Source organism: Heliconius melpomene, chromosome 1 (assembly GCF_056956725.1).
Source record: "Heliconius melpomene rosina isolate 202511_hmr_F chromosome 1, ASM5695672v1, whole genome shotgun sequence".
In the NCBI taxonomy this organism is placed as follows: domain Eukaryota; kingdom Metazoa; phylum Arthropoda; class Insecta; order Lepidoptera; family Nymphalidae; genus Heliconius; species Heliconius melpomene.
This window is the reverse complement of record NC_140389.1, coordinates 1,874,513-1,888,656: the sequence shown is the minus strand read 5'-3', so window position 1 is coordinate 1,888,656 and position 14,144 is coordinate 1,874,513. Positions and strand designations below refer to the sequence as shown.

Here is a 14,144-nt window from a genome sequence, read left to right as displayed (position 1 = left end):
CCTTCTAGCTACCCTGTCATATTTGAGAAACAGCGGGAAGCTAATAATTTTTTTTTTGTTTATGACTAAAAACAACCAGATTAAATTATTATGAATATAATAACTTGTTTTCAGATATTTAAAACAAGTTACGTGAATGCCAAATCGAATTAACTGAGCGAGTCGTGTTTTTCCCAAGTTGGCCCATCTATAATAGGAAGATACATGAATATATAAAATAAAATATATCCCGGAGTAAACCACAAACCATTTACAGTGATTTATTGAGAGTAGCACTTACCTGCGCTGCCAGATACCATACAAAAGTTTGTTTTGTTTACTACTTAGAGCACGTCAACAACGATTTTCGACTTGAGAAGCTTTGCAACATTATAAGGGACGATCTATATTTTTTCGTATCAAGAGAAAAAGCATAAAGAGAAAAATAATATAAATAATATAAAAACGAAATAGAAAATAAAAAAACTAGTCCGGATTTTCACACATTTCAAGGTCAATGAATTTTAAGTTACGAAACTACACTTTTTGAAAACAGGCCAAAAAGATAATATATGAAAGAACTTCATAGAGTATGAATCGTGTCTCGCGTTTTGTGTGGAACAGACAGAACTAAATAAAAGAGCATTCGTATCTTCATTTGTTCAAACAAAAAGTGAGGCAGCAGGCCAGCTTCTGACTGTAATCATCCTTACTCGGGAAAATAATAATTTCGGGTTCCACCATTCACTAATATCCCTCTCCCTATCCTGCTTTGTGCGAGATACAGCGTGGACCTGATTAATTTAATACCTTGTCGATAAATGTATCAAGACCCTAAGTCAAAAGAAAATTTATGTGCAGACACTGTTTTTTACTTCCCACGTGTCCCACTCTAGGTTGGTGACCCTGACAAGTAATGTAGAAAAAAGTTTCGATTTCACGATAGAAATATGGGCGTTTTGGGTTGAATAGAAAGAGCTAAGTAAGCTATCACTCTTATCTTCCTTTAATAAATCAGAGGAATGAGGCAGTCGTGGCGCAATGAATTGAAATATTTTCATTTTTCGCTCTAGTAACAAGACAAAGCGCGGCGTTAATCTCCACAGTGTCTCGAAAATTGGGCGGTGGATGCGAAAAAAGTGTCTAAAAGCCAGGTTCTTGCTATATACAAAATACCTACTGGATAAACATTTTAAAACTTGGCACCCAATGTTTCCAAAAACAATGAATACATTATGAAAAAATGAAAATAAGAAACATAATAAGAATGTGGAGAACGGAGATTAATTCTATACTAAATTCTTTCTGGCTGTAAAGTAAGAAAATGTACGAAAATAAACCTCGTATGAAACAACGTAATTATCTTGAAACTTAAGTAATATACCTGAATCCTTAGTCGGAGCTAGCTTAATGTTTCTACAACTTAATATATCATTTCTAGTTAGATGGAACTTTGAACTTTGCCCAGGAAGTTTATTTATTTATACTAAAATATATTTAGTAAGCAAACAGCTTTATCCTTCGGCGGCTTCGCCCGCTTAAACTTTATATTATAATTAATGTATATTTTATACAAAATATTTACATAAATTGTAGCCTATGCGTTATTCTGATGTATTTCTGTATATAATTATATTACTGTAAAATTAAATTTCAATCCGTTCAGTAGTTTTTGCGTGAAAGTGAAACCAACATCCATCCTCACAACCTATAAATTTATAATATTATTACAGGATTAGAATGATAAATAATCGCGAATTTCAGGTAGAAAAGGTCGCGGGCGGGTGGCTAGTATAGTTGTATATAACAAATAATTGGTACTAAAGCGATTTCTACTTACTAAGCACTTGCAAGAGTCTAATCTAAGACGTAGCGGCCTTAGCACGTTCCACAGAACTTTAGCTTGAGTTTAAACGGGCTCTTATTAAATGTCTCAATGTAAAACATAATATTATTATATTGTTATATTTTTGAACCTATTTAAATTCAAGCATAAGGTAAATGGCCCAAAGTTCGTGCTAGTACGTTATTTAGTTAGTTCTGGTTCTGTCTAAAAAATTAAGTTACAATATTTTAATGACAAAATTGACCGTTTAGCGATAGTTGACTGCGAACTGCAATGTAACGTGTTTATGTTGCTTATCACCGTAAGACTAGCGTAAGAAATTGTTAAGGTTGTAGAAAGACAAAGGTAAGATATTCAAGTAAAACTTTGAATATATGGTTTTTTGTATTCTATAAAAAAACATTTCATAAAAACAAAAAAATAGATGGCAGAAAATAAAAGTATAAATTTAAATACATATTTCATTCCCTCAAGTAGGAATCGAATTCACAACCTATCGCGCACACACACACTTGTGACCCTGTTCCACGACTGGCCTCATATTTTATTTGACAATACAATATATTTTATCATGACATCTAGCGAAAACTTATGGTATTATAATGAATACCGTTCTATGATACTAATTAGTTTTAAATAAATATACCGAGATGGCGTTATTCCGTTAATATCTATTAGTCAGTTAAATATGTGACCTTACAAAAAAAACTATTATTTACAGTATAGGCATTTAAAATTTATACTTTTATTTACTTTTTCTGGGCTTATATTTAATTGCATATGTTTTAATATATAATAATATAACAACTTAATATGGGATAATCCAGGATGCTTAATGTATTTTGAATGTTTCATTAAAGGAAAGGCTAAATTCTTTATAATATTTATAACAATATTATTCTCTATAATATTTATCTTAGACCTTACGCATAATTTGGACCTTTTGTCTACCCTGAAATTATGAACTTCCAATTATAAACTTCATAAGTTTTATAGCTTCATACTGTTGCTGGCTTTATTCTGCAATTAAATTCCACACTTTTTATTACTAAATCAAGGGAATGTAAATAATTAATCTTTGTGAACTTTGTGCATTTATAGTCAAATAAGTACTGTCTCAAAGCACTACAATTACTAATTTCTTAACAATTTATTAAAAGTTAGCTTGACCACCAATCTCCATACAAAATAGGGATGAAATGGATATCAAATCCACAATTTCTAAAATGAATTAAGAATCATACACTAAGCTAAAAGAAAATTATAAAGAGAAACAACAAATATTATATACAAATACTATAATTAGTTTCTCACTGACAATTAATTTAATTTATAACAAGCTAAACAGATTTAATTATATTATGTTTGTCATTAATATAATATACATTTACAATTGAGGTGTCATTTTACTATTATTATACTTGTTTTTAACTTCACACTGTATTATATGTATAACAGGATAGGGAAAGGCCTCACAAAGCCCATTTTTTGAGACATTTTATTAAATGGTGACTTTAATACCACACTTTATCATTTTTCCAGATTGAGAAAAACAATTTATTCCTCCAAGTGGAAATTGAACCCACAGCCATCATCGGTCTCTATTATTATTATACTATCACAGAATAATTTATGAGCCTGCCTCAATTTTATCTTCACTAAATTGAGAAGATATCCATGTAAGTGCCCATTTGAGGTTAGTTAGCATATATTTTAGAGCTTTAGTCCAATGTTCTTCAGAGTTAAACTGAATTTTAATAGAATATGCATGAGGTGGTGATGCAGTATCTTCTATTTTCCCCTTATCAATCCTGTATGGGAGACAAAAGCCTGTATTCCCCTTTTCTACTTGCTCTTTAAATTGTTGTAGACAATCTAAAAATGCAACCATTGCCGCGTCAAATTTGGTATCCCAGAGGAAACGAAATCCTCCAGACCCATATAATGGTAAAACTTTTTGATCTTCTAGTACTTCTATATAAGAATGATTTCCATAAGGCACTAATCTGTACCTTTTAAAGCTAAAATTTATTTTTCTAGCCAAAGATGATAGTAATAAGACAGTTTGACCCCATGCCGCATTAATCTCTGACCAATCAACTGGAGCTGTAGGCAGCCTTCCTAACCTAAAGTTATTTATTATACCAAATTGGCCAGAATCAGATATGTGAAATGTTGCTTTAAATATATTTGTTTTCTTTAGTTTTTCTAGCTGTGCAGTTGTGTATGAAAGCTGACAATCATAAAATTTCATCTGGTCTTCGGTCGTCATTAGGTCTTTACGATACCTTGTATATTCCCGCCAATAGACATCCTGTTCAATTTCCAATCTTTCTTTTTCCTTTTCTTGTACTTCAATTTCATCTTTCATAGCCTTTTCTTCTTTTTGCAAAGCTGATAGCTCTTGCAAGAGTCTACTTTGTTCCTGTTTCCAATCCTCCAATTCTTTTTCCAGCCCTTCTAAGTTCAAATCCTCCTTATCATCCTCTAATTTTTTTAAATAATCATTATAATCTTTCCATTCGGCTTCAGTAAGTCTTAGCTGGTTGTCCATTAATTCTAAGAGAGTGTCTGTACATTCGTCACATAAGGGATGATCAACATCTGAATTATTTGATAAAAGATCGAATAATGTAGCTTTGACATGCAATTGATGACCTAACGATGTGGTCTCCCATCCATCTGAGATAACCATAAAACCGTTCGCCCCATTTCCTGACTCTGACATACGGAATGGTGGAACATAATGCTCCAAACTTGACGATTGTAAATCCAAATCTGCTTCATTATTTCTACGAATCTGCAGTGTCAGATCAGCGATGGTGTGTTCTCCAAGATTATTCAAAGATTCGTCTAATTTTAAAGGTTGCAAACATCTCTGGCAAGAAAAGTTAACAAAAGATTTCGAATCACTCATGGTTTTTTAATACTAAACACGTAATTACTTTCACTATTTCGTTTGCAAATCAATAAATAAATTAAAATACTGTTTATAATTTAGATATACTTTTTTAACTGAACTTTATAATACGTATAAAATTGTTATAATTAAATTACATCATTTTTAAATGGGAAACCCAACAAAGAACTTTTTAAGCAATATTTTCATCTATCAAATTTGACGTTTATGTAAGAAGTAATAATGACGTTTGATGAGTGTTGCTACTGTAATATTTTTTTTATTTTTTACTCTTGTGGCGCTTTTATATACACGAAAACCTTAAAGATAAATATTTAAATATATAAATTCTTTCTATTATGATCTTATTAATAATAATAGAAATAAATACAAATATACAATAATGTTTTCTTGTACACCTATCTATATTATTCAGAGAATAAGCTAAGAAACAAAGTAAAAAATCAGAGTCAGAGTCACATATCTTTTCTTAAATATTTTCGGCTATACATTATTACTTATATTATTATTTTTATATAATTGTAAACAAATTATGTAAGAAGTAAATGTACTAAATAAAACGTTTTCTCGTCTGCTTTATTACAACATAAAGAAAATGGACTTTTTGGATGGCATACAGATCGAAATTGCCAAATCGTTTTAATGGTTTTTTTTTTTACTTTTACAATATTTATAGCCATATTGATGTAAATATATCAATATAACTTCAAATAATTATTTTTACACAATGATTTAAAATCATTTAATAAAACTTCAATTATAGTATATGTGAAAATCGTTAATATAAATACCCGAAATTTAAGCAGGTTAATAAGCAAAATAATACAATAAACTTGAAGCCGTCGTGGATCCGTGGCAGAAGCGTACGACTGTAAACGCGACGATTTTGGGTTGGATGCCAATCGGGGAAATAAAAAATTAAATATCGGCGTTAGAATGTTCTTTTTTATTTAAATAAAATACCATTTTATTTTTTATCTTTTAATGTAATTTGTAGACTAGAATACAATCAATAAAACTTAACAGCACCATAATATTTACAATGATATTATTAGTCATAATGTAATAGAAATAATATCGTCACTTATAAATATTACTGTAAAAAAAATTATAATTTTCAAAACTTGAATGTACTTAATTATAGTACAATTACAATATGAAAATTTCAATAATTACAATACGAAGAACATACTGACACTGCTGAATGTATATATTATATTAAAATAAAAAATCTTTGAAACACAATAAAAAAATCTAATTAAAATATTAAAATATAGAGTATCGTTTTTGATATATTATTTACAGATATAGGTGTTTCACAGGAGGCGAAAATAAAAAAAAATACATATTTAAGGTGGATTTCCATGTAAGTAATGTGAAGCGTCCTGTAACTTATAATAGGCATTGGGAATAAAAGACTGGGCCAAACCACCTTGGGAGCCGACGTACTGTGCAGAAACTAGCATTTCTCTGAAAACAAAAAATGGAAAATTAAAAATAATTATTTACAGATAATACAAAAGTAGATTATAAGTAGACTATTCTTTTTTAATAAAGGGATGTATGGAATAAAGTCTATGCTTATTAATTATTATAAGTAGATATTACCTAGTGGTTTTGCCGCTAAAATACAACAGATGATTAAAAACCCAAACACAAAAACCTAATTTGTAAGTAACTAAACTCTGTTTTTACTTCGTAGTGAGCATGTATATATTCTTTTTTTTTTTGCAATATACTTTTCAAATTCATCGTTGATGTGAAAAAATAATACATAAACAGCCTACAAAAATATATTTAAACATCAATAAATTTCAATTTTGTACTATTTATTCAGCTTCTTTTTATGACTATCACCAAGTTTAAAATAAACACGTGACGATATTTGTCATTTGTAAAACCATCTTTTTCATCCCATTTCAAAGTGACCAAGTAACCCTCATTAGGAGGTCATTAATCATAGAACAAAGCTGTACCATACCACATGTGCTGTAGCCATTGTTTTTTATTTTAATTGTTTCTTGAAATGAGACGTGTAGTGTCAAAAATTTATGTACGTATTTATTTTATTGTATTTTTTACCGACTTTTTATTTCTGCACTTCTCTTCGAGGTCGGTTAAAAGAACTTAACTATATGCCACATAGATTCACGTCGTATCCCGTACATAGCCAGGTAGCGATGTGGAAACTAGTGTTAATAATCTCCCTACCACACTCTCCGCCCAAATTACAGTTATTGCACGTTGACTGATAGAACTTAACGCCGCACTTTTGTCTATAGAGAGCGCGGAAATTAAAATATTTAATTTTCTCGAGTGGTGGTCAAGCCCACGTCTATCGTATTTATATTAATACATTCTCCCATTACGCTGCGATATGTCTCTTCTTTATCTATTATCCTGTCTTTAGAGTCAGGTCTATCTATGGTCTATGTCTAGAAATATGAGGTTCTTTTTTACAAAATCACTAGAAAATATTTAGAATAACAAAATAGGAAGACGACGCCAACGAGGAGCTCTGGGACCATTTCCGATTGTAAACGAGACGATTGAAGGTTTGAAATGTTTCAATAAAGCAATGTAAACTAATAACAAAACTATGTATATAAAAACCTCAAATCGATATGATTCTAATTCAAATTAAGCTTATCAAATAAAATAATGTTCTAGACTGATAATATATTAGGGCATTCTGTGTTTATCCTCACCAATAAGAAAGAACGTAAAAGGTTGGACTTTTCAATTTGCCACCGACGGCCATTGTTTTCTTAACGGCTACTTTTGTTTGTTTTTTGCAACAAACGTGAGGTCAAGAGGGTCTGTTCCACATGTAGGCGTAATTTTAAGAAACATAATGGGCAATGGCAACCGAAATTTTGATTTAAGATGTTAAGATTAGGAATTATTAAAAATAAAGTAAAGAAAAAGAAATATTGTGATTGATATTATCTGTAGATTGTATTTATAGAAACAAACTTTTAAATTTTTATTTGAAAATTTTTCAAATTTTAAACATGGAAGGCTGGCTATACAGCGTCCATGTTGTTAGTCATTTTTCTCTTCAAAAATCTTTTTCCAACTTTGTTCCAAAAAATTGTCTTAATCTAAACTGAAAAGCACCTATATACATAATTTAAAATTACTGATCTCTATGTGAATTTAGGTAATGAAAGAAATTTGGCATGCAAGTATTTTAGGGAGACACAAAGTAGGGATTTTTTGAAATTACTACTAAAACAGAAAAACAACAAGAAATTCCATTTAACATAAAGTCCACGCAAGCAAAGTTGCGGTTAATTCGTTATAAAATATAAACATTGTCCAAAATGTTTGTCCTTGAATTTCAGACCGTTACACAAAGGGACATAGAAGTCTTTGTTTGGTTTATCGGTGTTAAATTTTGACTGCTAATCATAAGTATCCTAAGTAGTTATGAAGTTTGAATTTAAGTGTGCATGTACGTTCATTTATAATTTAGTTTAAGTGGATATTATTTGAGGAAGTCGTAGCATAATCGACAATGTCTAATTGAGTAAGACGGTCGTAAGTTCAATGCTGGCTTTAAAAATTAATAGATATTTATTGTATTTTTCGGAACTTGAGGAATTACGGCACAAAATTACGTATCACAATACTTCGTAGAGGCCGCATGAGCCACGCTACAAGCAGTAAGTATATGAAGATAGTAAATATACCTAGAATCATCAAACATTTTAATAACTAAGAATTGTGTATGACACATGAACATTCTTAACGGCCAAAGTAGCCGAGACCGCAGGTACAGGGGGTCAGATCAAAACGCCTACTTCGATAAATGGACTATCCCACATAAAAGATTTCGATTTGAACCCTTAGTAGCGGGCTCTAAGGGATTAGCGCGTTTAACCATACAAAATTTGTATAAAGTATACCTACATTAAATAAGTAAGGAATATTTTTAATTTTCTCTTTTTATATCAAATAAAAAAGTAGCGAGGCAAAACGCGGCGTTGAATTCCGCCAGTCTACACGCAATTACTCCAGATTTCAAAATGTGGAGAATGGAAGTGTTAATGGCAACGGAGTGTCTTAATCCTAAGTTCCCAGGTTCCCTCTGCCTAGCTATCTAAAAAAAATACTTACGATCTATTCTGTTGCTGAGGTGTTCTATCTCTCTGCCGCCTGTTTTTAAACCAATTAGATACTTGCGTCAAGGTTAGTCCTGTCTTCTGCGCAAGCGCTCGCTTTTCGTCCGGAGTGGGATATCTAAGAAAATTAGTATTAGAACATTTTCAAAGTATATTGATATTATAAATGTATGAATAACACTATATAAGGAAATATTTTAAAATGTATAAAAAATAAGATAGAATAATGGTAAGCACTGTTTTCTGTGCCTCTTGGAAAGCTACGTCGAACTTTTTATATATTTGTTACAACTTATTTTTGTTGGTAACAGTTCGCCGCAACTCCTTTTTAAAATGTGTGAGAATTGCAAAAACCAGAGAAGTTATTGTAAGAAATATACCTATATGTAGTTGTTTCTTACCTATTTCTATAATAACAGTCTTTCAATGCATTTCTACTTTTCTCTTTGAAACAATACACTGTTTCTTCACCATCCCAAATTGTTTTTGGCAACGGGTACTTTTTACGAAGCCTATATTTATCTACAGCACCTAGAAATAAATTATTTATGAAAATCTGTTCGCTTAATAGATGTACCTACTAAAGTATTATGAATATATCTAAATCACCATTAAAATTGAAAAGTAACATACTTGACTATTTTTATATATAAAATAACTTTGTCGAATTCTCGACATATTGCGTGTTGTCCCGTTACCACAGAGAGAAAATTAAAATATTTATTATTTAATTTCCCCGAGTGGGAATTGTTCCCACCACCGTCGCGCTCACAGCCGCACGCGTGTTCCCCTGCGCACGACGGTCTCTAAAATATATTCTTTTCTAAATTAGCAAATAATAGAGAAAACATATTTACCTAAAGGCCTTCCCCTGACTTTTTCAGCTTCTTTATAATGCGCTTTGAACCATAACGTCTGTAACGCGTTATGGTGTCGCGGCGGAAACGAGTGTTTCTCTAGTATCGTGTATAGCTCTTGAAATATACCATGATGGTACGCTACTAGAGCTCGAGCCCTAAAATTATAATAATATTTAAGTAAGACTAAAAACCATGCATAATGAATACCTATAGAGGTAAATGTTATATATACAAAAACTAATGTAACTCACGTAAGTCACTCATACTTACGCGTATGAGGCATTAGGATAATCAATTTTACTTCTTTCATATTTAAGAGAATCCTATTATTTACTATTTAACTTAAAGAGTCTAGTATATGTATATATATATATAAAAGTCTAGCTAGTCCACTTTACGCTGAATTATCGTGGTATTGCTAGTTGGCGGAACTCAACACCGCGCTTTGCTGGAGCTATACTATATAAGACTCTAATTTATATAAACAATATAAAAATATATATAGTACCTTAATACTGTTTCATTTCCCCGTAACAGTTCCGTAGTGGGCAAACTCCATAAAAACGCAGCTAATTTCTCCATATCACCTTTCTGCTGTAACGCCTCACAAACACACTGCACTTGTTCAGCATTAAAGTTCAAACATCTACGCATATTGTTGTCGCTATCCGCAAAATATTGCCTTTCCCTCTCATTCACGACATTTTCAAAATTATTAATCTCTACTTCAACCATTGGATTATTTTCATTTTGAACATTTTTCATATTATCATTGTAGTAGGCTGTACGACGTTCGTCATTGTCGATTTGCGAAAAAAAGTGATCGTTAATGGGCGGCAATTTCAGTTCGAAATTCAAATATTTTTTGCTTCTCGGTGACAGATAGTTTTCGAAGGAGTTTTTGTTGCTTTCTTGTAAATAGTCCTTTCTTTCGTCTGTCCGTGGTGATTTTTGCTTACACGAGAAATATTGTTTTTCATTAATGTCGGACTGTGTGTAAAAATTGTTTTGTTCGTATGGAAAAGATGGTAGTGAGGTCTCAGATTCACTGGTCATGTCGCTGGATGGACTGAGGCGGTCTGAACACGACTCCATATTCGTAGATTTCATTACAATATCTTTATAAAACCTGCAACAAGTATCATAGGTAATATTGTGTTTTCCATAAAAATTTTAACGTCCCGCAACTCGAAACCGTCCAAGCACTCTGCCATACTTTCTTACTAAGGTATGTTACCCTTTTTACAATTTATTTATATTGTTAGCATCTCTTTAAGGACATTTTTATTTATTTTTTCACTAATTCAAATATAATTGCTAAGAATTATCATTTGGCATAAGAATACTATTTATTATATAATTAAAACAGTCAAAAATGTTAAACTGTTAATGACTTACGTGTATTTTTTCTCGTATCAACTATTTTTGATTATTAGATATTAATAGTTAGCTACCTAATAGTAAAATTAAACTGTATGAACATGTATATAGCAAATATGTTTAAAAATTACAAATGAAGACGAACGAGTAAAAATATCAACTTATTTGTTTTCATAACATCCTATGACTAACTACCGGACATTTTTTTGAAAACATTACATATTACAAAACAATTATTTCTTTAAATTTAAAAAAAAAAATAATGCTAGTATTTTATACCTAATTTTGCTGCTTTTGTACGCGTAAGTAATAAATATATAACTTTGTTCTTCTTTCTCTACATTCTTTATTTTACTTAAAACTGTAATATGCGAGGCAATTCGGGGTGCATTCGATTCCCACTCGAGGTAATAAAATATTTAGTATTTTCATTTCCTCGCTCTGGTAACGAGGAAAAACGCGGTGTTAAGTTCCGGAACTCAAAACGCAATGCGTCCTGAATTCAGAGAAAACAGGGCTATGTCCTAACACTAGTTTCCCAAATATAGCATGAAGCTAAAACATATACTTAATGTTTTCTTTCAATTTGATATTTTAAATTTATAACAGCTCTTTAATTCTATCGATCATTGTTAGAATTTTTGATAAGTATATTTGTCATCCAGCTTTCCTCGACTATCATGTGGGTAAAGTTAAGACCAAAACAAAAATAGCAAAATAGGTTATACCCATTGTAAATTACAAACCTTTAACTAAGATTAATAAAGTATTATTATTTTTTTCATTATATTACACCGGCACTTTATTTGTTATCTTTAAATAACTCGTATCTCTAATAAATTTAAATTTCAGTTATAATAAACAAACCGAAAAAATATAAATGCTTATAATAAATGCTAAATAAAATAAAGCTTTACCCGCCACGCAAATATTTAATCCTATTAAAATCTCCAAGAAATGAAAACAAACAATTGTAATAACTCTACAATTGAAAAGCTTTTAAAAAATGAACCATGAGAAAGAAAATTACCTATTTGCACAAAATTCACACCAACAATTTATTGCACAAAAACACAAATCAATATAAAGTTTTCACTGCACAAGCACATCCTTACTCAATGAAGGCATGGGGTCAAATGACAAATTATTTAGAACTACCTGAGGGGCGGTGTGAGGGAGACAGCGAATGGGCGGGGCTTAGGAAGCGCGGTGTCGATTTTCTTTTTTAATTTTTTTAAGTTAAACCTTTGGCATTGGTGTAACGCCTTTGGGCCAGGTGTTGCTTTTTTACAGATTATATTTTTTAAATGTTATGTTAGTTGTTTTTTTTTTATATTATTCTTTGGTATCCGTTAGTAAAATTCCGTTCTCCATTAAGACATTTACGTTCCCCGCTTTACGTTGACATGGCATTGCATGTTGAGTGGCGAAACTTAACGCCGCACCTTAGCAGAACGAGGACATGGAAATATTAAATTTCATTTCCTCGGGCGTGAATCGAACTCACAACCTGACGTTTCGTATTGTTTGTCGCAAGATCGGCTACATTAGTTTAAATTTCATTTAATTCACATAAAAAAGGAGATGTTTACAATTTCCCGCGTGTCGTGTTCTGTTCAGTTTTACTTGGAACTGTATACCTAAGGTGTAGGCTACGTGTGAATGTGAACTAAACACCGTTCATACCGTGAAATTGATTATTGGACGGACGGACAAACGACTATTATGTAATTATGGTTTCGTATATACATATTTGATATTGTCGCTGGGTTTTTTTTTTATGTTTCTTGGAAGTTTTTTTTTAACAATTTAACTGTATTTGTGTCCTATTTATGTGGCCAATCGTGACGCAGCGTAACAAACGAGATACATTGTGGGTTCGATTCCTACTCTTACGCTTAGTAACGGCGTATAGTGCGACGTTAAGTTCCGCCACTTAACAAGCAATTCTTCCAGTATGTGATTTAATGGAAATGGAATGTCTTAATATTAGGTTGACAGATTCCCTCTGTCTACACTGTTAGGTATATGTAGGATACAGCGTGAAGCTAAAAAAAATATTTTATAAATGTCTAACTTATAACATTTCAATTATTTTTGCCAATATAAGGTATAAAATTTGTGACTCTACAATTTCCGTACAATAAGTTATTTTTCTCTAAGCTCATTCGGTTCGTCTTTTTCGAAACTACCGTCGGATTAAATATTATATAGTTATATATTTATAACGCCAGGTAAAGGATAATTGAATAAAACTGTTAGGCTTTTGTCATACTTTGAGTTTAAATAAAGATATTTCAACTAGTGAAGTCTAATGAAGTGAAGTCTAATGAACTTTAATGAAAACCGCATCCAAATCAGTTGCATCTTTGTAAGACCTATCCGTATGTATATTGCTGGGGAGCAATCTCGTTTTATACTATGCAGAGATGTCACTTCTTCAACTTTGAGTTTCGCTATATTTCGGAAACGGTGACATTTTATTTCTAGGTATAATAAATTTTAAGTCTAATTGTGTTTTAAATAATAAAAATCTATATTTGTCGAAAGTAATAATAAAATTTTAAACTTTCTTAACTAACTAACGAAGCCTTTTTTTATGAATAAAACTTAAATTTTGTTAATATGTAATTTAAAATAATTAAAAAAATATGTAAGTAAATATACTTAATTTTACTTAATTTTTTTTAAATAAAAAAAGACCTTTGAACACCTTTTAATTAAACTAAATCGTATTATATTTCTTCACACGACAGATTGCTGAGTGATTGATATTTCATAAATGTTCGTTTATCAGCGTAACCCAGGAGCATCGATCAATTCCCACAACGTTTACAACAAAAAAAATAGAAATTATAATGGACATTCCACGCTGTTTCACTCACATTATTATGATTTTTTAAAAATATTTTTTATGTACTTATGTGAACAAAATTATGAAATCAAGAACATAGTGTATGACGAAGCACTATAAGAATTAGTAGCACTATATTACACAACATAATTATAAAAAAAAAAAACAAAAAACCTAA

The 14,144-nt window shown here is 30.9% G+C and overlaps 2 protein-coding genes across 2 annotated transcripts; both read right to left on the bottom strand.

The window, feature by feature from the left end:
- Window positions 1-3,108: 3,108 nt before the first annotated feature.
- On the bottom strand, window positions 3,109-4,953 carry Atg6 (Beclin-1-like Atg6). The gene has a single exon (XM_085189010.1). The coding sequence runs from the start codon at window positions 4,740-4,742 to the stop codon at window positions 3,456-3,458; it is 1,287 nt and encodes a 428-aa protein (XP_085045136.1). The 5' UTR covers window positions 4,743-4,953; the 3' UTR covers window positions 3,109-3,455.
- A 1,025-nt stretch (window positions 4,954-5,978) lies between these two features.
- On the bottom strand, window positions 5,979-12,289 carry LOC146540912 (homeobox protein SIX6-like). The gene is made up of 6 exons (XM_085194471.1): window positions 12,143-12,289; window positions 10,241-10,861; window positions 9,730-9,887; window positions 9,274-9,403; window positions 8,868-8,990; window positions 5,979-6,215 (listed from the first exon to the last, which is right to left on the bottom strand). The coding sequence occupies exons 2-6, from the start codon at window positions 10,840-10,842 to the stop codon at window positions 6,095-6,097; spliced, it is 1,134 nt and encodes a 377-aa protein (XP_085050597.1). The 5' UTR covers window positions 10,843-10,861; window positions 12,143-12,289; the 3' UTR covers window positions 5,979-6,094.
- Between the last annotated feature and the right edge of the window lie 1,855 nt (window positions 12,290-14,144).

Excerpts from the sequence above, each read along its gene's own strand:
- Atg6 (XM_085189010.1), bottom strand. The coding sequence starts at position 4,742 with ATGAGTGATTCGAAATCTTTTGTTAACTTTTCTTGCCAGAGATGTTTG.
- LOC146540912 (XM_085194471.1), bottom strand. The coding sequence starts at position 10,842 with ATGAAATCTACGAATATGGAGTCGTGTTCAGACCGCCTCAGTCCATCC. Across the intron at positions 9,404-9,729 it reads AGTCAGGGGAAGGCCTTTAG|GTGCTGTAGATAAATATAGG; the intron begins GTAAATATGTTT and ends ATTTATTTCTAG. Across the intron at positions 8,991-9,273 it reads GACTGTTATTATAGAAATAG|ATATCCCACTCCGGACGAAA; the intron begins GTAAGAAACAAC and ends TAATTTTCTTAG.